At 42.5% G+C, this 25,733-nt stretch overlaps 1 protein-coding gene across 3 annotated transcripts in view; it reads right to left on the bottom strand.

The window, feature by feature from the left end:
* The window catches only part of ZZEF1 (zinc finger ZZ-type and EF-hand domain containing 1), a 112,249-nt gene that overhangs the window by 54,455 nt on the left and 32,061 nt on the right, over nucleotides 1-25,733 (bottom strand). For 2 of the 3 annotated variants that reach the window (XM_036033239.1, XM_028534605.2), the window contains exons 10-26: nucleotides 25,378-25,469; nucleotides 22,844-22,992; nucleotides 18,859-18,970; nucleotides 17,605-17,820; nucleotides 16,390-16,490; nucleotides 15,662-15,831; nucleotides 14,960-15,093; nucleotides 13,437-13,507; nucleotides 12,378-12,492; nucleotides 11,405-11,564; nucleotides 10,383-10,504; nucleotides 10,153-10,275; nucleotides 8,800-8,966; nucleotides 8,635-8,716; nucleotides 7,611-7,812; nucleotides 6,446-6,594; nucleotides 4,276-4,516 (exon numbers count right to left, since the gene is read on the bottom strand). In XM_036033239.1, the coding sequence (XP_035889132.1) occupies nucleotides 4,276-4,516; nucleotides 6,446-6,594; nucleotides 7,611-7,812; nucleotides 8,635-8,716; nucleotides 8,800-8,966; nucleotides 10,153-10,275; nucleotides 10,383-10,504; nucleotides 11,405-11,564; nucleotides 12,378-12,492; nucleotides 13,437-13,507; nucleotides 14,960-15,093; nucleotides 15,662-15,831; nucleotides 16,390-16,490; nucleotides 17,605-17,820; nucleotides 18,859-18,970; nucleotides 22,844-22,992; nucleotides 25,378-25,469 (2,406 nt within the window). Of the gene's footprint in view, nucleotides 1-4,275; nucleotides 4,517-6,445; nucleotides 6,595-7,610; nucleotides 7,813-8,634; nucleotides 8,717-8,799; nucleotides 8,967-10,152; nucleotides 10,276-10,382; nucleotides 10,505-11,404; nucleotides 11,565-12,377; nucleotides 12,493-13,436; nucleotides 13,508-14,959; nucleotides 15,094-15,661; nucleotides 15,832-16,389; nucleotides 16,491-17,601; nucleotides 17,821-18,858; nucleotides 18,971-22,843; nucleotides 22,993-25,377; nucleotides 25,470-25,733 lie in introns of all 3 variants that reach the window. The other variant, XM_036033240.1, reaches the window with a different exon arrangement.

Here is a 25,733-nt window from a genome sequence, read left to right as displayed (position 1 = left end):
ACTCACAACTGTAAACCTACTTTTGCCCTACCCCGTATGTATGTATGCATACATGTGTGTGCATATACACAGATAAATATACTTAGAGGAAAGGCTAGGTACAGACTTCTGGCCAAGATGGAGGCATAGGTAGGTACACTTGGACTCCTTGCACAACCAAAAGAAGGACAACAACAAATTTAAAAACAAAAAATAACCAGAACTGCCAGAAAGTCAAATTGTATGGAAGTCTGACAACCAAGGAGTTAGAGAAGAAGCATTCATACAGACTGCTAGGAAGGGCAAAGACAGGCAGCCGGGGTTGAGAGGACTCCCGACAAGGTGGTGGCTGGTGGACTGGGTGGTACCACATTTGTGTGCAGATCAACTGTGAGGAACAACTGAGGAGTGAGAAAGACTGAGCAACCCAGGGTTCTAGCACAGGGAAATAAAGCCTCGAAACTTCTGACTGTAAAAACCTGTGGGGGTTATGGCAGTGGGAGAAACTCCCAGCCTCACAGGAGAGTTCATTGGAGAGACCCACAGGGTCCTAGAATGCACACAAACCCACCCACGGGAATCAGCACCAGAAGGGCCCAATTTGCTTTGGGTAGCAGGGGAAGTGACTGAAAGCCAGTCGAGAGCCAAGCAAGTGGCACTGTTCCCTCTCAGACCCCTCCCCCACATACAGGGCCACAACACAGTGATGTGGGTTGCTCTGTCCTGGCAAATACCTAAGGCTCTGCCCCTTACTACATAACAGGCTCAATGAGACAAAAAAAAAAAAAACATGGCCCAAATGAAAGAACAGATCAAAGCTCCAAAAAATAGAACTAAGCGATGAAGAGATAGCTAACCTATTAGATTCAGAGTTCAAAACACAGGTAATCAGGATGCTCACAGAAATGATTGAATACGGTCACAAAATAGAGGAAGAAGTAAAGGCTATGCAAAGTGAAATAAAAGAAAACATACAGGGAATCAGCAGTGACAGGAAGGAAACTGGTAGTCAAATCAAGGATTTGGACCAGAAGGAAGAAATAAACATTCAACCAGAAGAGAATGAAGAAAAAAGAATTCAAAAAAAAAAAATTAAGAGAGGCTTAGGAACCTCCAGGACAACTTTAAATGGTCCAACATCAGAATCTAGCGATGCCAGAAGGAGAAGAGGAAGAGAAAAAAATTGAAAACTTAACAGACTTCCAGGAAGTCCAGAAAGCTCAGAGAATCCCAAAGAAGTTGGACTCAAAGAAGCACACACCAAGATACATCATAATTACATCACTCAAGATTGAAGATAAGGAGAGAATCATAAAAGCAGCAAGAGAAGAGGAGACAGTTACCTACAAAGGAGTACCCATAAGACTATCAGCTGATTTCTCTAAGGAAACCTCACAGGCAAGAAGGGGTTGGAAAGAAGTATTCAAAGTCATGAAAGGCAAGGGCCCACATCCAAGATTACTTTATCCAGCAAAGCTATCATTTAGAATGGAAGGGCAGATAAAGTGCTTCCCAGATAAGGTCAAGTTAAAGGAGTTCATCATCACCAAGCCCTTATTATATGAAATGTTAAAGAGACTTATAAAAGAAAAAGAAGATGATCAAAAATATGAACAGTAAAATGACAACAAACTCACAACTATCAACAACTGAACCTAAAAAAAGGACAAAAACAAAAATAAACTAAGCAAACAACTAGAACAGGAACAGAATCACAGAAACAGAAATCACATGGAGGGTTATCATCAGGGAGAGGAGGGGGAGAATGGGGGAAAAGGTACAGGGAATAAGAAGCAAAATGGTAGGTACAAAATAGACAGGGGGAAGTTAAGAACAGCATGGGAAATGGAGAAGCCAAAGAACTTATAATGTATGACCCATGGACATGAACTAAGGGTGGCGGGGAAAGCTGGTAGAAGGGGGTGTGCAGGATGGAGGGGAATAAAGGGGAGAAAAAATAGAACAACTGTAATAGCATAATCAATAAAATATATTAAAAAAGGCTAGGTAGATATATAGAAAAATGTTAATAGAAGTGTTCTCAAGGTGGTAAGATTATAGTTGATAATTATTTTATGCCTTCCTGTATTTTGTACGTTTCTATACGAATGGTTATTTTTATAATTTTGTTATTACTATAACAAAAAAGCTGTAGTTTAGGTTTTAGATGAAGAGAAGCGACAAAATATATGTATTAGAACAGTGTGAAGCTCCTGTTGAACCAATGTATAATGCAATGAATGTTAGTTTTCTGAAGTCTAGAATATGCTGGGCTCTATATCAGGCACTAGTAATACAATGCTGAGAAAAGCAGACATGGTCCCTGTCCTCGAGTAGCTTTTAGTCAAGTTGAAAAACTTCTGTACATTTCTAATCAAAAAAGGCAAACAATTTTTAGACATATTATGAGCAAATTAGCTACACAAGGACCACTCTTTAAGTAGCTCAGTCCTAAAGAACACACAAACAAGCCCTGGCTGGCATAGCTCAGTGGATTGAGCGCGGGCTGGGAACCAAAGTGTCCCAGGTTCGATTCCCAGCCAGGGTACATGCCTGGGTTGCAGGCCATAACCCCCAGCAACCGCACATTGATGTTTCTCTCTCTCTCTCTATCTCCTTCCCTTCCCTCTCTAAAAATAAATAAATAAAATCTTTTAAAAAAAAAAGAACACACAAACAGCCCTTAAAGGCAGGGACAGAAAGAACTGAGACCATGTATGTCTCCTTCAAAGTGGCAATAGTAGGTATTAGAACAATCTGTACTCAGCAAAATATTTAATTCTCACATTTAATTGTGCTATCTGAACATGATTTGAAAAGGAGCTGCAGAACTCTCCCCCAGCTGGAAACTTTCTGTTTCTCAGCTCTCAAAACACCTCTACTGAAAGATAACAGAAAGAAACTTTCTGTTTCTCAGCTCTCTTTTATCCCTCTACTGAAAGATAACAAAAATTGTCCAGCTCTCTAACTACAGTTTAATGATGAAACATATATCGAATTTTTTCAAAACCATACAAATCATGTTGTCCCCATTCCCTAGTTGTTTCCACAAATCACTCATGTCGCAGTGTAATTTTATTTATTTGAGCAACTTCTTAAAGGAAATATTAATATTTGAGGGAGTAATCAAGGTGTTGGAAACCAAGAAATACATTCTGCAATATGAGACCCAAAGAATTCAGCAATAAAGGTAGCAGTGATAATAATTTCAATATTAGCCCTGGCTGGCATAGCTCAGTGGATTGAGCGCGGGCTGGGAACCAAAGTGTCCCAGGTTCCATTCCCAGCCAGGGTACATGCCTGGGTTGCAGGCCATAACCCCCAGCAACCGCACATTGATTTTTCTCCCTCTCTCTCTCTCTCTCTCTCTCTCTCTCTCTCTCTCTCTCTATCTCTATCTCTATCTCCCTCCCTAAAAAATAAATAAAATCTTAAAAAAATTAAAAAAAAAATAATTTCAATATTAATATCCACAATAAAATAGTAATAAGAGCAACAGTCAATTACCTACTCTAATGGAAGGAGGCATTTGTTCCTGCTCACTGCACCTGTACCACAGAAAGAACACATACCCTGCCAACATGCTCAGGAAAACCCATACCTCATCTTTAGGTAGGGTTTGAAATGTTTTGTCCCTGAACAATTATGAATGGAGAGAGAGACTCTCCCTTCTGTGAACCCTGTTAGGCTGCAGGCTACACACACAGTAAATACACAGAGACCATATCCCTGGCAGAAAGAAATGGTAGAGCAGGCTATCAACAGAGGAAGCTGAGCAGGGGTCATGCTAGAAAGAAGCTGCAAGTCTAAAGATAAGAACTAATACCGATACTTCCCTCCTTGGTTATGGGCACATTCCAGTTACCTAAACAATTGTTTTAATTAGAATTTCTTAGAATGTTACAGCTAATTAAATCTAAACTTTTACAGATAAAGATACTAAGAAGCAGAAAGATTGTCCAGTTAACCTGAAGCTGCACAAGTTCTAGTTTTTGAGCTGGTACTATAGCCCAAGTTAAGCTTTCCATTAAACTTCTGGGTGGTTTACCATTAGAATTTTAGGTAAGGCAAATTGTCTGCTAATTAGGAAACTCAAGGCTACTTGCCATATACTCCAGTCTGCTAACTATAAATTGGTCATGAATCTTTTGACTGGCAAAGTAGACATAACAAGATGAAGTCTACAGTTGTAGAAATATATTTTTATTTCAAAATATTTTATTCACTTAAGATAGGCTTTCTTAAAACTTAGCATTTGGACGTCAGATGAAAAATATTCCCTGTAATATAAGTTACCATATTTTTGCAGCTTCTCATATAAATCTGGAGTGCGATACACCAGAGCAGCAAAGGTGGCGTTCACAGCTTGATCAATAGTGGAACCAGCAACTATATCTGTCTTTGGGGCCTGTTTTCTACATGCCTGTATGAGTCCTTTGAAAAGTTCTGAATATGGCCCACAGAAGTTCTGAGCAGGATCTGACTGTGCAAAATCAAGAAGAAAATGGTGGCAGGGGTCATCAGGGATGTTCTTAACCTGGGAACAACAACAACAACAACAAACCATTATGTTTAAGACATTCCTTCAAAAAATAAAGTTTACTGAACACCTAGTAGGCCGAAGAAGTATAGAACACAGTGCATACTCTCACAAAGTTTAACTCTATTCTGGGGAGAACAGACAGATATATGGGTTTTTAAAAAAGGTAAACATAAACAAAACATTAAGAGCATTAAAACTAGTGCTATCATAAAGCAAAATATTATGAAGTGCCAAATGCCTAGAAAGGGGACACCCAGTGCTAAGAACTTTTTTTTTTAAGATTTTATGTATTTATTTTAGACAGAGGGGAAGGGAGGGAGAAAGGTAGGAAGAGAAGCATCGATGTGAGAGAGATACATCGATCTGTTGCCTCTCACACGCCCCCAACCAGGGTCCTGGCCCACAACCCAGGCATGTGCCCTGACTGGGAACCAAACAGGTGATCTTTGGGGTTTGCAGGCCAGCACTCAATCCACTGAGCCACACCAGCCAGGGCAGTGCAGAGAATTTACAGGAGAGAGTTCCTGGCAAGTTAAAGTAACTCAGAAGAGCCTTGTGGAGGGTATGGGCTTCGGGCTGGACTATGAAGACTGGGCAGGTTTGGCCCCAGGAACACAAACATTAGCAGAAGTTAAGAGTCAGTGGGGAGACTGACCTGGCCTGAAGTCTCAGCTGGGGGTGGTGGGAACTAGAGTCAGATAGGTAAGGTGAAAGGAGACTGCAGAGAGCCTTGACTGTCACACTGAGGAGTTTAGACTTCACCCTGTGGGCAATGGGGAGCCATTAATGGTGCTTGGCAATGGAATGACAAGATAATGCAGTATTAAAAAAAATACTTGCTAGGTACCAATGTAATAATGCAAGTGCAAGGTGAGGGTCTGGATAAAGATGGAGACAGAAGGAATGAAAAGAGAAGAACATCACAAAGATAAATCCATAGGGCTTGCAGCTGACTGGAGAGAAAGGTGAGAACAAGGTGGAATAAAGGTGATGCTAAGGAGCAGTGGCTCAGTGCCTAGGAGCACAACAATGATAATAACAGGAGCGAGCAGTTGGTGGGGCGGCAGCATCCTGGTTTTACACTTCTGAACTAAAAAGGAGTCAGAACACTAAAATGAAAATACCCAAAAGAGATGAGATGCATGAGGAGTCTGGGAGAAGAGCCAGAGCTGTATACTGACGTTTAGGAACTACTCACACAGATGTGACAGCAGAAGAAAGAAGAGAGGATGAAGTCTGGTGGGCTGTGAGGACAGGGAGAAAGCCTGAATTAAGCCTGCTCTTTAGAGAAGGAAAAATAAGAAAGGTCAGTAAAAGAGGCTGATGTAGCAGTTAGATGTAAGAGAAGACAGTCGACTAACATGGAATTAAAAGAAGAGAGGGTCCAAGGGAACCAAATTTAACAGAGGAGAGAAAGAGTCCCTGGATTCAGCAATCAACTGAATAACTTGGGAGTGAGGGGAGGAGGAAGGAAAAGTAGTAGAGCAGAGACAGAGGAAAGGAGAGATGAAAAAGAAATAGCAGGCAAACCTGTTTAGTGTTTTAAATATTATGAGCCTAAATAATGTGCTACCATTCCATGAAGAACAAAAAGTTTAGCATAAATCATTTACTCCAAAGCTTGACTAAGTGGGGACTAAAAATAGACTCAACTTATTTGTTTAATAACTCCATCAAGAGAGATTTACTGAGCACCTACTACACTTCCCTAAAGAGTCACTCACTCAGAATTTTCAAACACCCATTATACACTGGCCCCCGTGGCACACAGTGGGGACACTGAATGAATGAGAGGTAGTTTTTGCCCTCAAGGAACTAACAGCAACTTTGGTTAGACATAAACACAAACATGTATAACTTAACATGATAAATATTAGTAAACATTTTCCGTTCCCAATAGAAAGACAACAGAAGAGTAAATACCTCCTTACTATCCTGTTCTGGATGAGTGGGCCAGCTTGCTTCTAATCCCAACTCGGGACATATCTGATGCCTGAAGACAGGTTTCCACAAGGGGGAGTTTAGGACTAATGCCATTTTTGCCTGAGGTACTGCCATGTTACTTCCTAACTCTGGAAAGAGAAGAAGGCTTATGAGAGTTCTATCCTTAATAACACACTAAGAATCTTTGAACTGATGAAGAAAAGATTTAAAAAACTGGACATTATTAAGACTTGGAGGGATTCACCCACATCTACCAGAATGTAACTGTGAACTTATGAACACATACCCCAGATGAACCCAAACCACAAGGAAGTCCTGAAATGCTGCCATCCTGTGGAACAGCTTCAGTTACAAGGTGCCTCTGAAATGACTAACCTGTATAGTGAGCTGAACATACAATGTGAACCACCTCTAGGGTATAACAGGAGACTAGGAATGTTGAATTATGGGGAAATGTCCATAGTTTATAAATTTAAATTTGTAAAAAATAACAATTAAATACCCACCATCTATGTGTTTACGAATAGACATAGAAAAAAGACTAAGTGAAAATAAATTAAAATGTTAATAATAGTTACCTCTGGGTATTAGGGTTAAGAATGGCTTTTCTCCATCATGCAATTTTTCTATGATATTTTACTTTTATAACCAGGAAAACTCAAGAAGTAATATAGACACAAAATATTCTAGAAAGTTTTATTCTATATAATACTTGTTTCTTGGATGCATTTCATAACTAAAAGAAATCACTTTCAGACAAAATCCACATTCCCATATTTATATAACTACCCACACAAAGGATACAAAATTAATTTAGTCTATATTTCTGCCTTCTTATTGGAGCATACCAATATTCACTTACAAAAAAAAAGGATGAATATTTTGTAATATTCACCTTACAAAAAAAGGTGAAAAAAGTGAACCTGGTTTTCACTTTTGCTGAAAACCAGGTCGCTCCCCCACTTGCCCTGCCCCATGGTGTCACATGGACATTTTATTCTGGTTTGGTTTAAAGGAAACTGAAAGGGAATTTTATCAATACCTTTGCTCCTCCACTAGGTAGAGGCAACCTAACGAGAGAGAGTACCACGCTGGTCTTCAATGAGGCTGTAGCAAGAAGGGAAGGGACAGTATGTGGACTTACGATGCACAGACTTGAGTGCCATGCACTGGGAAGCAAGGCGTCCCATCAGTCGGGAAACAAGAAGCTGTAAATCCAAGCCCCAAGACACGGCAACATCAGGCAGGCCGTAAGCAGTAACAGTGAATTTGTAGCCCCACTCATTGTTACTGCTGTCAGAATGAAAGAGAAATTGTAGCCGAGGACCAGCCTTAAAGGTCACTTTCTAGAAACAAACAAAAAATCATGTGGTCAAACAGATTTGAGAAGGCAGCATTTCAGTAAAATATAAGCGTGTTCGTCATGGCTCAAAACATCTAAATTTAAAATTGGGCTATAGTCTCACCGTTGCATCTTATCACCTTCACCAAAGCTACTAGAGGAGAAACGTACAATGGGGTGGCTGAACCAGAAAATTCAGTCATACCTCCTGAAGAGGCAAAGTTGGCAGAAAACTACTGGTCAGTTTCCTAAACCTTGATGTCCATCTGCCCACTACCTGCTTAGCCAGAGCTCACACTCGCCCATGCCTTTGCTCCCATGCAACACCACTGATAGCAGAGGGAAGGTCAACAGTCTGAAGCAGCCCTGACCTCCCAGCCCCAGAGATCACGCAGACCTCACTGCAAGGTGGAGTCCTGGCTTTTACTACCATGGTCTGGACCCTCCTGGAGCCATTGGCCTTTTCTTGCTCCTCTAGAAAATGTGATATAAATTGGGGGTCAGCAAACTTTTCCTATGAAGAACCAGGTAATAAATGTGAGACTTTTGGGGCCACACATCTCTGTTGTGACTACTCAAGTTGGCAACTGTAGTACCAAAGCAGCTACAGATGATACATGAACATAGGTATGGCTGTGTGAAACAAACAACTGCTTTTACAAACAGGTGACAGGATGTAGTTTGCTGAACTCTGACATAAACCCTTCCTTTTACAAATGCATAATATAAATGCTTCTCTTCAAAGACCACACATCTGTTACCTGATGAGGGATGCCACAAGGATGCAGAAGTAGGCATTTTATCTCTCTCCGCAAACACCACTCACCTTGGGCCATTTATCAGTGCCGACTTTTGTGTCATAACGTGTTTTCCCACCTCTAGCATCGGTAAATTCCAGATAATCATACCTGTGAAAGCATAATCTCTATCACTTTCCTTCTCTCATTTTTGGTCCAGTATTGCTTGGGAAAGAAGAACATGTGAGTCTTACCTTTTTTCAGTTTCACACCTCTCATCAAATTCCACCTCAAAATAGGTGGCCCCTGGGCTAACAAAGACAGACACCTCATGGCAATTATTTTCATAGTTGTGGGCAGACTCCTTAGTCCATGTATGTAACACCACTGGCTGTTCCTGTTGCCAAGTCTCGACATCCAGCTATGCAAACAAATGAGTCAAAAAAGAAAGGTTTTCATCACTTTCTAGCCAGCCGTACACAGTGGATTGTGTTCCCGTATCAGTGACCTAGACAGACAGCCCTCAACATCTCTGCATAGATCATCATCGCACGGGCTACAAACACACCTGACATCCCCATCTGCGTATATACATCACCATACACTTACCATCCAGCAGAGTAGACATGGTTTTTACTGCACTATAGTGACTGTGATTAGCTTTTATGTTCTAATTACAACAAATCACTACTAGCATGAATTTCCAGCGGAAAAAAACACTGAGTTAGGAATTTTCAGACTTTAGAGTCCTATTTGGAACTTTGGCAAATCCGAGCCCATCAACTTGCTTCCCTCCTTTTGTTTTTAGTCCATGCCTTTATACCTTTAAAATAGACTTTTTAACATATGCCCTTTCTACTCCCACAAAGTTACTGTGAGACTCAAACAAGAAAAGTGAAAAAAATTTGTATCCTGTAAATTTAAGTGAGGGAGAACATCTTTTAAATACCAACCTTTCTAGCCCTGGCTGGTGTGGCTCAGTGGATCGAGTGCTAGACTACAAACCAAAAGGTTGCCAGTTCAGTTCCCAACCAGGAAACATGCCTGGGTTGCAGGCCAGGTCCACAGTTGGTTGGGGTTGGTTGGGGCCTGTGAGTGGCAACTGATTAATGTTGTAATCTCTTACACATGGATGTTTCTCTCCCTCTTTACCTCCCTCCCTCCCGCTTTCTCTAAAAATAGATAAATAAAATTTAAAAAATACCAATCCTTCTAATTTACCTGGCAACATATATTTTCACTTCTGGATTTCAATCTGGTTATTCATTTACCATAATAAAGCGACATATATGGTTTTTATATAATTTTATGTGCTGTACAATGATGAAATTAATCCATGCACAGCTTCCTCTTTATCCCTTCTCTAACACAGACCAAATCCGTGTTAGAGGATGCCAAATCTATTCAGGATGCCAAATCTACTCTAAAATGCCAAATCTACTCAGACCGGCATTTATCTTTGCTGGCAAAACCACTGATAAAACAGAGGGGGTCTTCTAGACGTAATTTATCTGTGTACATCTGTGCTCATGGTATGGTTCACTAAGCACGGTCACAGTGCTCCTGAGAGGGGACACGAAGCAGGTTCAAGTGCCAACTCAACTCACCTTATTTGGTCCTCCTTCGGGGTCACTGCAGAGCTGCTTCAACAACTCTGTTAGGGCACTGAACTCTCTCAGGAGTGTGAGGTGGGAAATGTCCAAAGTGCAGAAGTCCAGCAGAAAGATTACCTAAAGGAAGATGAACAAAGCACTTAGTGCCCTCCTCGGACTCTGCCTGCGGGTGCAGATCACCAACCCCCTCCTGCCCTTTACAAAGGGCCACCACTTTGTCTTACCAGTTGACGAGCTGCCATTGAAAACACCGAATTACATAATTTTTCTACTAAGGATTTTCCACTGTACTGTGACAAAAGGGATTCCAAAATCACTCTCATGCTTGCCAGAAACTGTCCCACATCTACCAAAACATAGAGAAAACAGTATTTTACATGGCAGAAATATCACTTGCTGGTCAACATCACGGGCAAATTATCACAGAAGCTGTGGAAGAAATTCTACATCAGCAAGACCCGTGAAGTGTTGTATAAATGCTTTCCTCTGGGTGGGGAAAGCAGTGCATATCTCAGTAAAAGATGATCTTTGAAGTAATTTATTGTTTTATTTTTTTGTTTTTGCTTCTTTTCAAATGGGTGAAGAGAACACTTCCATAAGTGAAGTTCCACGGCTGATCTACGCGTTGCTAGTGTCCCTTGGTTTATAGCGGGCCCATCGTTAGGTATGCCACGTGAGGAGGTCAGCTTTAGGGGGCAGGGCTGAACAGTGTAAGCGTTTTTGTCACCGCTGCTGAGACCACGCTGGATGGAACTAAATCTTCCACGTACGATTTCTCAGATCCGACTGAGTTACATATCATTAGTTTTCTGTGGGTATACAGGACACGAATCTGAGTATTTCCAGTAATCAGCAAAGATCGCAGCGGGGCTCACACACCTTAGATGTTAAAAGTTTAAGACTTTCCTTTCAGATGACTTGATTAAAACCAGGATAACAGACTACTAAAGAGTATGACATCATCTAGCAGTACTGTATGATTGCAAGGGCAAAGTTTAGGCTGTGAAATGACCTAACCCTACAGTAAAAAAAGAAAGAAAGAAAACTTAGGCATACTACAACATTCAGACAGGAAACTTTAGGCAAAAAAATATGCTACAGAATTCTATTTTAAGAAGAAAAAAACAACCTAAAGACAAATCTGATTTGTACCAAGAAAAGAAAATGAGTACTAAAAAGTGACAACACGCACAGGTTCAAAACCCAAACACCTATCTGTTTCCATGGACTTTGAAATGAAACTCACATTTTTCAAGAAGGTCGACGGCAAGATCTTTGGCTCCAGGGTCTGTGCTCTTCAGCTGCAGGTAGCACCAGGAGAGCAGGCTGCCCTGGACAGACCAGAACAGGGAGAAGAGCACAGAGCCGACTTCTGCTTGGGCCCTGTCGAGCATCAACAGTTCACACTACAGGGGAGGAGACGAAGAGAAAGTGTTTACAACAAGGCCATTCACAGAACACAGCCAAGGGCCTTTTTTAAGACAGCAGCTGCCACTGGCAAAAATAATTCTAGGGAAGTGGGGAATGGTCATAAAAGAGCTTTCAACCCAGAAGTGACCAAGACAAAAGTATTACGAAACTTCCTGCTTCACCCTCAGCTTTTCAGAACTGCCACAAATAGTTTTTACTCCATAAGGTTTCCTCTGCCCCTCAGGAACCTTGCCCCACCAATCATCTCTATTCCCTTTCACGTCTTCAAATCCCTTTTCTCCCTGGCTCCTTCCCTTGAGACTTCAGTCAAATATCTCCCACCTTAAAAAACAATTCTTATCCCCATATATGGCTTTCTAACCATCATCTTTATTCTCCAGAGTTTCTCTGAAGAATCACCTGACCTCCAGGAATAAACTCTTGCACATAAGAACCACAATATATGTTCTATTATAACTGCTTTGTAATTGCCCCAAACTGGAAACAACCTATTGCTCTAAAGTACAACAGATAAATTAATTGTGGCATCTCCATAAAATAAACATTGCGCACATGCATCCACCTGGATGAATTTCAAAAATCAGCAAGAAAACATGTCATAGAAGTGTCCCCTCACTTATTTGCAGAAGCTGGCTAAGAGCCAAGGCAGGCTGAGAAACCTTCGTGCTCACATGTAATAGCCACAGGAACAAAGCTCCATTCGTACTGTAAATGAGGGCTAAAGGGGAAGGTGCAGTGACTGCTCCTAAAAGCACAAGGCAAAGAAACAGGGGGCAGCCATCAGTTACCTCTCGAGCAGCAACAGAGAGGAGAGTCCTCATGACTGCCAGGACCTCGCTGATGTTCATACCGGCCAGGTCGCCTTTCTCGGGTAAAAGAAGAAGGCCGCCTGGATCCTTGTCACTGGAAGAACACGACTCAGTCATGACACCTCGTTTCAGAAAGCGGATTTACATGCTATTTTATCTAAAAAGGTTCCCAAAAAGAACCTAGCAAGACTTCAGTGTCAGTTCAAAGGGATATGGGGAATTTGGGTCAGGGGAAAAAAGCCATGGTCCCAGCTGGGTGTGTGCCACTACCCATTCACATGTGCCTATGTAAGTCCATAAATCCTCAAGTCCTTCAAAGAGATTCCAAGGAATAAATCTGATGAGTAAATCACCTTGACCACTGATAAAAAATATACCTAACCTCATGACTGCTAACTTGACCATTGGAGTAGTCATTCCCTGTGTCTTCAACTGTTCTTCACATGATAGCCCCAGCCTCTTTCATCACCCATGATACTCGATCTGAACACGTTTTACACAGAGCCCTCTAAGTACGGCATCCACTGCAAGCAGTCTGACTTGCAGACGGTGAGTAGCTCAAGCTATTTGTTTCCTCCTTCAAGAATCTATACCTTCAATAATGCATGCAACCTACAAGCCAATTAAGTAGTGAACGCATGCAAAACTCTCCAAACCATCCCCTCCTGGCACACTTCTTTTGCTAAGCTACCATTCTGCAGCTGGGTTTTAATATAATCAGGTTTTTAGACTTCAGTACAGGGCTTCAGGTTTTGTCTTCAGAGATCACTTAGAAACTGAAGTATTCAAGAGATCCTCTATGGGTTCAACTCTAAATTGTCTTATAACAACTGGGGCTTGGCTTAAGCTCTGGACAAGATTCTTGTTCTTCCACTACTTTAGTTGCTCTTGTGATAAGTGGTATCTCACTCCAGAAACTTGGCTGAGATAGGAGAGTATCTGGTCACTCCCAAAGCACATGAAAGGAAGGGACAGCCAAAGAAAACAACTTTGCAAAGACTTGAAATATTGGGCAATTGAAAAGAATTACAAACTTACCTGAAATACGTGCACAGTGAGCGGAAAGTTAGCTGTAGGGACTGCTTGTGTTCCTGCTCGGTAACATTTTTCTAGAAATAAGAAACTGCACATTCAGAAAATCTATTCCATGACATTCCAAAGACCTAGAGAAGCATGAGATGCCACTGCCCACAGCGCCCAAGCATGAGGAAAGCTGGGGTTCAGCAGAACACCTCACGGTGCCCAACTAAGGCCTGGCCTAATGCTAAGGGGGAGCAGAACCACCTGTCTAAACAGAAAAGGCAGGTTTATTTTTGTTCACTGCTAAAGTTAACATTCAGTTTTCCTGCAGGAAAGCTGGATGTAAATGTTTACAAAGATGAATTCCAAAAGATGTATAGTACCTTTCATCACTGGGCGTGCCATCACAAGAGGGAAGAGCGGGGACAGGGTGCATTTCTTGTGGACTTTCTGTTTGTTTTTAGACAGGATCTAAGCTTTGTCTATATAAGCCAGAACAGCACATGGTGACAGTTATAGCAATCATACCTCCTGACACGGCTACTGGGCTACAGTGGGAGCACTTTATTTTTTCTTAATCCAATCAGTGCACTGAACACCTCCTATGTAAGAAACGGAGAGGTACTGAAGACCCAGGACCACGACTGGCACAGGAGGGTGGGAGGGATAAGACATGGCCACAAATGACAGCAGTGCTATTTATCAGAAAGAGAAGGGACATACAACCCTCAACACTGCTGTAGGAGGAGCAGGCAAAGGGAAAGTGATAGGGCTGCCCCACTAATAGGCAGTAAGGTCACTCAAGAAGTCATATGCACTCTTTCTAATTTTCTCTGTAAGACACATGCCAGCAGAAATATTACTTGTTTTGCTCCCTGGTAAATGCTCCCAGCAAACAAGAAGGACTAAGCTCTGCCCATAGTCCAGTGAGTCAGGCTAGGGATGCTATCAAAGGTTATAACTCACAATGTAAAAACCGGTTCCTCAAGCTGATATGCAAACTTTGCTGACAGCTAAAATAAAACCAAAGATCCTTCCTCCTCCCTGAAGCCTGTCTCAATCACTTAGCCTCTGCATAGTTATCTTCTAAGTGCCTACTGCATATGGGGTTAGTTTTTCTTGTGGCAGGTGTTCCCGACTAGACCGGGGACCTCTGGCATTGGAAACCACATTTTATGCTTCTTTTGTTACATCCTTTATTTCTACAGGCTTTTATGTATCACACAGAGCACTTTTATTAGATTTGTTAGTTAGCTGTTACATATAGAAATGCCTTTTCAAAGTGCTGTATCCAATTCTCTCCATCAAACTCTTAGTAGTAGTTCTAGTAGTTGTTTGTCTACACAAACAATAAAAATAATCTATAATCATATCATTTATAAATAATTATTTGTTTTAGTTTTTCAATTGTTATTTTGAAAATATCTTTTCCCAGCTCTATAGCACTGGCTAGGCATCCCAATACACCAGGAATAGGTGATCCATTCCTGGATCAGTAGGTGATCAGGAATAGGATCCATACTTGTAACGTAAGTAAGTACCATCATGGTGAAGAGATGGTGCCGCTGGGTCTGTCGATCTGGAAAGAAGATGGCAGCCCCACCGAGAAGGGTGTTTCTGACTTCTTGTTTTAACATTTCCATGGGCACTGAGTCTTCATCCACCCTATCCACCACTGACAAAAATGAACAATGGGATCGACTTTAATATACTTCATTTATTCACTATATATATATCTGTGTTAGCTAGCTATAAACTCATTACTTTCCATTTTGTAGTTAATACCAGAGCACAGAAATATTTCTGTACAGGCTAGGCAGTGTAAGAAAATAATTTCTTGTCTGTTTACATTTAACTAAAATAAAGACTATAAGTACCAATTTTAATTCATTACTTCCCTGTACTTTTGAGACACAACTTGGCAAAAGACTTAAAAATAACTTCATATGGTCACATATTTTATTCTCAATTTATCATCATAATATCTCCCCTTCAGTCTATCAAACTCATTCCAGCATCTTAGCTGAAGTAAAGACAGAATCTCTGAATATAACACAACTGTATATCAGAAACCAGGAGGAAGTTATTGATGAGGGAATAAATAATGACTCAAAGGAAACATTCATTTCCCAAAGAAGCAATCCCTTTTCTGGGCTTGCATGATCACAGGACCCCTTGTTCTCCACAGCAAGGGGCCCTACAGGCGACAAGCACAGGACATTAAAGAAAAGCCCAATCCCTACCATCACATAAGTGTGTATAGAGCTCCTTGGCGGCTTCCACCCCTCTGGGGCTCTGGCGTGGAGCCTTTGCATCCTCCAAGGAAGCTGGGGAGTCTCTCTGCAGCACCGAGAAGCAGCTCTGGAGGAGCTGCAAGAGTAGGGTTTGGGCAGAGATGCATTCTTCTCTCGGGCTACAAAAAGACAAAGAACATCAAAAAGCAAAAAGGCAAGTTGCCTTTTTACCCTCCAAAGTCAAATAGTCTATAAAGGACTGTCTCCTTTAGGCATCAGACTCAGTAAAAAGGATGCCAACCCAGAGGAATAAAGATGGAAGGGAAAAAACACTGTACTAGGTACAGTCTGCAAGTACAGACCCCACCTGACTCTGCCCATGGTGAGGCAAGGAAACGCACTTCTGCCCCTGTTTCTTCACCTGTACAATGGGGTACTGCTGTAATACTTGACCTGCTTACCCCACAAGGTTGCAGTGGTGATCAAATGAGAAAATGTTTGTGAAAATACTGCCCAAATAAATTGGTTTATAGAAATGTGTGATTTCTATAAAATATTAGTTCTTGTTAATCCTATATCAGGTGTTACTTTCCATAATAACCAAATCTTTCAGATCAGAACCATAAACTAGTGGGAAGTAAAAAATCTTAGAAGAAAAAAGTTGTCCATTAAGAATGGCAAAACTCAGTGTCTTCAGTCGTGTTTACATGATCACCTTATAACGAATTCGGACCTACTTTTGCTTTAATTTACTGTAAAAATTCCAGAAGATCTGCAAATCAAGACCTGCGAAGTCCAGGAAAGATCTGTACTTTAAGCCACTTTTCTTCTGCTGCATCTAAAAAATTACAAACCAGAAAAAATAAAATTAAAAATGCATTTAGAGAAGTACTATAATGGCTCATTTACTTCTATCTGTTAAGGAATGAAGTAGCCAAATGGATAAAATTCCCATATAATGGATACTTACTCTTAACTACTAAAAAGTCTATGAACAATTAGTTTTGGTGTGAAACTTTCTAAAATATGAACACATGTGTATGTGGTATGTATATGTACATATGTATGTGAGTGTACATATACACATCACACACACACACCCATGGAGGTGCCCTGACTTCACAGACACCGCACCTGAAACATAAGTGAGTCTCCACTCAATGATGATTACTGTCCAGGACTACATCACAGTATGTTTTGACCCTTCCCTGAATGTAAGCTAAAAGACCAATTCTGCTGTAAATGCTCCTGCCATTTCCAAGCATCTCTTTCTCATTTGCTATTTTCTGCTGTGACAAGAGAGCTTGAATAGCCAAGACCAAACAAACCATATAGAGTTGAGTTAGCAGCCTCTGAATGTGCCCTGAAGCAGAACAAAGGTCAAGAGCAGGCACTGCTGTACACATGAGAGGCCATCGCCGATTCCTGAGATAAACCAGGTTCTCTATGGTGATGGCTATAAAAATCTTCCCTCAAGTGAGTTGTCACTCTGTTTTTATTAGTGACTGTAGAAGTCAGCATCAAAAACACAAATGATTTCAAATTCTGACATTATTTTGGTACTTTTAGTAAACAAGTAGAATTTACCTACACTCTAGGAATAATTCTCCTTAAAAAAGACTCAAAGAGGACATAAATCCCATAAACTCACTTCGACTCCCCAGTCTACCACTGGCTACCATGGCTGGGGATCTTTAAGGTCTGTGTGTGTCTATTCTAGGAAGCCTCACAATGATGGCCATGTGCCACTCAGTCTCTCAGGACTGATGCCCTCAGTGGCCACCATCTCACTCCCTTTGGCCTCCCAGTGTCATCACAGCATGACACCTGCCCTACTCATTCAGACTGAATGGCTCCCGCAGGGCCAGGTTTCACTAGTTGGTGTTTGTTTCCCTGAACACTGTTGTTTGTTCTTCCAAAGGAGTAAGGTTTAACAACTGACGACACACTACCAGGTCATGGGCAAGCTGCTGGATGAACTGAAGGGTCCTAAGGAGCAGTGTGGCTCCACAGACACTCTCCTCCGCGTCCTTTCTGCAGTGAGCACAGGTGGCGCTCAGTTCTGCTTCTGCCCTCACAGGCCGAAGGTACCCACTGATGCTCAAGCCTTGTACTCCCAAGCGCTCTGCCGACTCCTGACGGGTGCACAGGAACTTCACCATCAAATACTAGAAAGGATAAGAAAGATTTAGGGTGAAGGACTCAAAAGCCCTGGATACTGATGAAAGGGAGATAAAGGCCTTTCTGGGAAGGGCTCCCTATGACTTTAACAATTTATGAGGGACCAATATGCTAGCACTGGGGATACAAATATAAGTCCAGCATCTTTAACAAACAGAAAAAAGACAATGTGAATGATGAATGAAGTCTGGTTTTGGGGAAGTTCACAGTAAGAGAAATGACATTACTCCCTCTTCAAGGCAAAAACAGGATTAAGACAGGGTGAATAGGAGAAGTACAATTGCTCTGTGGCACAGTCATGTTGATAGAGATCAGATATATGGCAAAAAGTCCGTGAATGCCCTAAGGAATCATCTCAAAGGCCCCACCTGATATATGCAACCCATGTGTTGGAAGCCCAGGGCACAGCCCTGTCTGCTCAAACCTAAAACCATTTTCAAAACCCAACTTCCGTGCAAACTGTCTGCTTCTTACAGTGAATCCACTACTCAACTGCATAAATATTTACTGAGCATCTACTCTGTATAAACCCGAAAGATACATCTTATTTCTCTACTTAACCTTCTAAGATATACATTAGAGGTTAAAAAAATTAAGTAGCCAAGTAACTTCATAGCTATGAAAACACACCTCTCCTGCATTTAAGCCTGTGTACTTGTCATTCTCTCAGCCTGGGATGCTCTTCTCTGCACATCTTATCCTGGCTGAAGGTGATGGCTTTATCAGCTTTCAGTACTTGGCATCACACCACCTTCCTTGGGAAACCCTCCTTAGTGAACTCCAGACTGGGTTAGATACTGCAGGGCTGCAGGAGCCTGCTGTAAATCCCTTTACCACAGCCCAGAATCACAGTGTCATGTACATCTGTGCTTCCCACGAGACTATGAACTCCCTGAGGGTCAAAATCACGTCTGCTTCGCCTCAAGCGTTCTAGTGCTGGCACACAATGACAACTTGATAAATATTTACAGATACAGGGAAGGGAGTAGGCAAGTGCATGATGACCGCAACTCAGTAATGCTTACTTTGGCAACTCTGCACTGCTGCAGCTTGACCTCTGCTTCATCCCATTCTTCTTCCAGCTCAAACCAGCCAACAGGGTCATCCTCTCCAAGGTCATCAGATGAGCAACCGATCCTGTACACACAAAAGTAATCACAAACACTTTCCTATTCCTAAACTTCTCACGAGTCCAACAAATAAGGCACCATCTATCTAAGTAGTGTTTAACTTGTGTATATGGTCCATTAATTTACATATGAGGTAGTTTATGGTAATTTCCTCCCCATTTCTCAGCCTCCTCATCTGTGAAACAGGATCAGTATGAAACATAATCTGAGAACTAAAGAGAAAGCTTGCTTCTCTAGGTAACTGGCTTATCTGAAGAACCAGACATGAAGTCAAGGGATCTTAGATGAGCTACTCAGAAATAAGAGACAATATAACAGCTGGTGTGTGTTTCTGGAATGGTCCAAAGAAGAAGCAGGTTCAGTGTTGTTTCCCTGGCTAAGGTAAGAATGAGCATCCTGAGGTTTGGGCTACGTGCAACAACTGAAGAGTAAAAGCTGGGGAGCTTTCAGATCCTGGAGCTCCAAAAAGGGAAAACTTCAGTCTTCAGAAGCCTCAGTATTTTTTCCTGTCCTTTAAGAAGTCCTTCCAGCCCTGGCCAGTGTGGCTCAGTAGATTGAGTGCCAGCCTGTGAACCGAAAGGTTGCTGGTTCGAGTCTCAGTCAGGGAATATGTCTGGGTTGTGGGCAAGGTCCCCAGTTGGGGGCATGTGAGAGGCAACAGGTATCTCTTGCACATCAGTTTTTTTCCCTCTCTTTCTCCCTCCCTTCCCCTCTCTCTAAAAATAAATAAATAAAATCTTTTTTTAAAAAGTCCTTCCAGAAAAGCCTTTCAGCCTTGAGGCTAAAGAAGCACAACTGTTTGCCACTTCTTTTTAAAAATTGGACACTTAAATTGTAGTCCTTTTCAGCACTTAAATAACTACAGAAAAGACAGTCTTTTCATGTAATAGTCTGAAAATGATACTATTTACTCTAGGATATAGCTAACAAGCTAGCATCACATGAGTATTCTATATGGATAAGAAAAACAAACTCAGATATTTACAGCAAGAAGAGGAAAAAGACAAAGAACCCAGAGTAGGTTCTGTAACAGAGAGGGAAAAAATGTTCTTTTCCTAACATAAGTCTTGCTGAGCATAAACTTTAGCACAAAATAGTCAACCCTAAAACCAATGGGACAGCTGGTATTCTGTCTTAACCCCAAATCCTGTTAATGAGTTTCATCATATATTTGAGGATTTTTTAATTTACTCTCTGGGAACATTAAGGAAATTTCTGAGGTACAGAGAGCTGGCAGGGTGTCAAAGAGGAGAGAGAAGCAACCTTGATCCCTACACGATACCACAGGCAAGGTGGAAAAAAGAAAGCTGAGTATTTGTACTGTGAAGTGTGCATAGCAAGCAAGCAACTAATTGTGGAGCCAGCTGACTGACCACTGTCTGAACAGAGGGACAGGAAAAAACCCCAGAAAGACAGATGCATGCACATTAGCGTTTTGATTTCCAAACTGGAAAGGCACTGATAATATGTAGGCCAGCCAAATCAGGATTCCACAGTAGTTCAGGCTGAAACCAGAGGTAGAATCAACAAGGGAATGGTAAATAGGCCTACATTAAGGGTAAAAAAAAAAATTATCCTACATAAAATGTGAAAAATCTTGCTTGACAGCAAGTTAAGGAAAAAGACCTATTTTAATATGTCCCAAGAGAGGGACAAAGCTGCTTAGAAATAACTGTAATATCTAGTTATTATTTTTAAAAGGAAAGCATCTTTAAAGAAAAAAAAAGCAAGACATAGTTGTATGATGGGAGGGAGATTTGATCATTTTCATTAAGGGGGCTGAATTAAGACCACTGAGTTGATACTGAAGTACAGTGAATTCTCTGTCATTAAGAGTTTTCTAGAGAGGCTGAATGACCACTTGTTAGGGATGCCTCCAAAGGAAATATAGCACAGAGAGGGAGTTTTTCCAGTTCTTCACTATTCAAAGTGTGGTCTGCAGATGGGGAGCATCTGAATCACCTGGGAGCTTGTTAGAACTGAAAGTCTCAGGCCCCACCCAGAACTACTGGATCAGAATCCACATTTTAACACAATCCTTGGTGATTCATCTGTACATTGAAGCTTAGTAGTGCAGTACTGGATGACATTTTAAGGCTTCTATTAACTCCAGCACCCTATTACCTGTGATAAATAGCAGTTAAAACAGCAAGTCTAGGGTTCGGCTCTATAAATTTTAACTTGCTAAAACTAACCAGGGGGGAACACGGCCTAGTGACCTCTGCAGCAAAATCCAACAGGTCCACTTCTAGACTTTATCTTATTGACCCCTCGGTAACATTCGGCACCACTGCCCACACCTTCCTTCTTTCAACTTGGCTTCATGATGACACATTCCCAGCTTTCTACTGCTGCTCTGGCTGTTTTTCTCAGTCTTCTTTTCTGTTGCCTCTTAAATGCTGGTGCCTCTTAGCATGCTGATCTAAGGGTGCTTCTCTTCCCAGCTGACATGCTCTTCCAGAATGATCTTTTCTAATTCACTTTAAATTATCATTTAAATGTCTCTCATATCTGTGCTTTCAGTGCAAATGTCTCTTCCAGGCTCCTAACCCATTTATCCAACTAGCTACTGAGTATCTCAAAGGCTTCCTAGAACCTCAAATTCAACAGGACCAAAACTGAGATCATCATCTTCCCCAATGTATTTTCAATCTCATAGAAAGACACTGCCAATGTTCCCATCTTCCCAAGCCTGGACCCCAGCACTCACCAACCGACACCTAAGCTTTCTCCCCTCTCCCGCTCTACAGTCAGTAATGTAACGGGCCTTGCTGCTTCTACCTGCTAGTTGTCTCTAAAATCAGTCCACATCTCTCCATCACTGCTCTGGCTGCTCTAGTTGAGATCACCCACACCTCTGGCCTCCGAGCTGACAGCGGCAGCCTCCTCCATTTCACTCTGCCTCCATGCTTGCTCTCCTCCAATCCATGCTACACACAGCATGATCCAGATTAGTGCTTCTAAAACACACATCTGGTCCAGTTCTTCCTAGAACTCTTCACTACCACACTCCACCCACTCCCTGGCCCCACCTCTCCCACTGCTTTAAGGATAAAAGTCCAAACCCTGACATAGAGACAAAACGACTGTTAATGACCTGGCCTCTTCCTAGCTTTCCAGCTTCATCTCTCACCACTCTCCACCTCACAGTATCCCTCAGTAATACAGGACCCATTGGTCCCTGAATGTGCCACACTTCACTTCCGAGTTCTCAAACCTACTCTGTGCTCGGAACATTCTACTTCCACATCTTCAAGTGGCTGACTGACTCTAACCGATCCTTTAGTTTTTACCATAAATGCCATTTCCTCCAGGAAGCCTTCCCTGATCAGGTCAGGTCAGGTGCTCTGCCATGTGCTCCTAGAACAACCTCCCTTCTCCCACCTAGTATTCATAACATTGTGATACTACCAGTTTCATCCTCTGCTTCTGAGTTAAACAGGAAGCTCCACAGAGCAGTGACTGTGCCAATTTGCTCATTACAGTATCTTTAGTGCCTACCAACTGGCCTAGCACATAGTAAGTGCTCAATAACTATTTTCAATAAATGCATGAATAGAAAGAGAGAGTTTGGGGTATGGGTAAATTTCCAGTGGCTGGGTAAGACTGAAGGCCTCAGGCTGCCCACAGTTAAGGCATGCATCGTTCATTACCCAGCCATCTTAAAAATTCACGTGCCCGGTCACAGAAGGGACCGAGTAAGAATCTGCGAACAAACTAAAATGTACATCTTCACATTTGTTGTTAGAAGCAATGAATGCTCATGGCCACTGAGGGTGGGTCAGTGGCACTTTTTCTATAAAGACAAGAAGGCATATTTCACCAATAACAGAATGTACACAATCTTATTAACTACAAAGATTTTTATTCTGTTCCTTACCTGCTTTTTACAAATTTCCTAAATTCCTGAATCTTCCACTTGTCATATTTTTCAAACCTTTTGAAGTGTTCTTCTGCATGAAATTTATCAGAAGATGAGTTATAGGTAAACACCAGCCCACATTGGGCACCAATGCCTCCACGTCGAACCTGGAAACAGAGATCTAGATAAAGTACAGCAGAAGGGCAAAGTTCTGTGGCTGTTTTGTTTCCAAATGATATGGTTAAATTCAAGTAGCTGAAAGCAAAATCAAACCAATGAAATGATATTTGAAATACATTAAGTCCTGAGAGATCCAAGAAGGCAACAAAGTAGGTAGAAGTTATCTCCTCCCAGAAACAAATCAGAGTTACAACTAAATTCTAGAACAATCAACCTGAATAACCAACCGAAGACCAGTTGAATAGAAGCTTTACAACTATGCATTTATAGAAGAAGCCACACTGAGACTGGTAGGAAGGGCAGAGAGTCAAAAAGGACTGGCCCCACACACATACATGGTGTCTGAGAATCCAGAGGGACATCTCAGCTGCAAAGATCCCCCCTGAGGAGCAAGGATCTCAACCCCACACTGGGCTCTCTAGCCCACAGCACCAGAGCTGGTAGGAGGTGCCCACATAACATCTGGCTATTAAAATCAGTGGGGAGTCTGTCCATCAGGGGAGACAGGAGTCTGACTAGAAACCCAGGTACCCCCTTACAGGGCCAGTGCACAAAATCTCATTCTCGGGCACTCTCCCTGGGCTCCAGTGAAAGAACAACAGCTCAGAGCAAACTGGAGTCACTCAGGGAGAGACTGAGTTGTGTGGCCTTGGGAAAAGGGCTGGAGTGGCAGCCACAATTGTCCCTGTGCTGAGTCCTTCTCCCATTCTACCCACAGACACCATCTTTCCTGGGTCAAGCAATCCCCTCCATAGGGTGTCAACCTGGGGAGATCCACTGGTCTGACTTTGCCAAGGAATCAGCTACCTTTCCGCAGCCTGGGTCTACTGTAGTCTTTCTTGGAAGGCCCTTCAGGAGGTCCAGGAAGACTCAGGGGGTGTCAGGGATGCACAGGGAGAGACTGAGTTGCATGGCTCTGGGGAGAGGTCCGTTCACCACCCATGTCCACCCCCCGCCCCATGGAAGATCCACTAGCTCCAACCTCCCAACTCCCTATGGCCCCAACCCTGCCAAACTCCCTGCCCTGCTTAGGAATTAGCTAGTTGCAGGCAGCCTGGGACCACTGTAGTGGTTCAGAGGGTGTCAGACACGCACAGGGAGAGACTGCGTAGTGTGGCTCTAGGGCAAGGGCCATTTTTTTCTCCACGTACCCTGACCTGGTGCCACTGTTCCCAGAGTTCTCCCTCCAGAAGGCCAAATCTTAATCTGTTTGGCCTGATAAACTCTACTGGTCTCACCCTGATGGCTCCCTGAGACTCTGCCTTACCACAAAGGTCCACAGCCCCAGACAGGTAGCAGTTGCCACTCTGAGACTTTTGCTGAGTGGCTGCAGACCCAGTGCTGGTGCCAAGTTTGAATCTGTATCAGCTGGGTCAACCTCACTTGCCTCTACCTATAGACTTGAACCTGCCTTACAGAACTCGCTTACACTGGAGGCTCTTTCAGTGGCTGAACCCAACAGGTAGTCAGCAGGTGGAAGCTAAATGTTGGAGTACCTTGGGCCTTTTGCTGACCTGCCCCAGGCTCACTACTGGTGGAAGCTGGCTTCCATATGTGGCTTGGGCCCCATCATATGCACTCAGGCCCAGCAGAGGCAGCCACCAACCATAGATTTCCTTGCAGCTCCTAACAGGTAGCTCAGGGCGAGTCACAGACAGCATTTGGTATTGACCTGTACCTGAGTACCTCCCAAGAGGCCTCACAGTGGCATGCTTCAGACTACAGCAGAGCATGACCCACACAGCAGACACCAGACCCTGCTGGGATAAATTACACTTCATGGTATCAACTCCTGCACAGCTTGTACACTGCGGTCGGGTCAGTCCTCACAGCTGGCCAGCCTAGGGTCAAGCCCACGCACGGATGGGCCAACAGCAATCAAGACTCAACTACAACAGGAGGGCTCACATAGCCCACACAAGGGGCCATCAGGGAGCACCTAGCTCAGGTGGTCACACAGCCTACACCACTAAGCCCCACAGGGCACTTACTACATAGGTCACCCTACCAAGATTGGCAGACATAGCAGATCTACCTAATATACAGACAGAAATACAGAAAGGCAGCCAAAATGGGGAGACAAAGAAACATGCCCCAAATGAAAGAACAGAAGAAATCAAATACATTAAGTCCAGGAAAGGTTAGAAAGCTGCATCCAAAGAAATGATTCCTTACCTTTTTCAATCCTCATGTTCACACCACTCACAGACTTAACAATCTATTCACCTCTGTGTCCCTGCCCTCTGCTACAGGCCTGACACAGAAAAATCATTAAATGTGCAGTGAAAAACCAGTGACACACACCTCTAAACTATAACCCTATTTTTCAAAACAGTAGTGACCTTGTTTAAAGAAGGTAGTGTGAGAGTTACCATAATTCTGATCTGTGTAACTTGGAAGGCAGATTCAGTCGCTGTAGAAAAAATAGTACTCGCTCTGGTTTTTCCAGTCTCTGTGAGAAAACCTGCAAAATGGAAAAACTAAGTTACAATGACTAACTCATTTGTTTTAACCCTAAGAACAAAGATCAACAAAACAAACCATATCCTTTGAGACAGGCAATAACTAGTTCATCTGGTAATTTCATAGAAATTAGAAAAAGGCTTCTCCTCTGGACAGATGCATCCCCACTGACAAGCCCCTAGGTAACAGACCACGGGCCAGGTACAACTTCCTCAGGGCACAGTCATCTCAACCGTGTAGGCAGTGCTGCTCTGAGGTACCCATA

The sequence above is a fragment of the Phyllostomus discolor genome, chromosome 8 (genome assembly GCF_004126475.2).
Source record: "Phyllostomus discolor isolate MPI-MPIP mPhyDis1 chromosome 8, mPhyDis1.pri.v3, whole genome shotgun sequence".
Lineage (NCBI taxonomy): Eukaryota > Metazoa > Chordata > Mammalia > Chiroptera > Phyllostomidae > Phyllostomus > Phyllostomus discolor.
The sequence above is the reverse complement of the archived record's forward strand: the minus strand, read 5'-3'. Positions and strand labels throughout refer to the sequence as shown.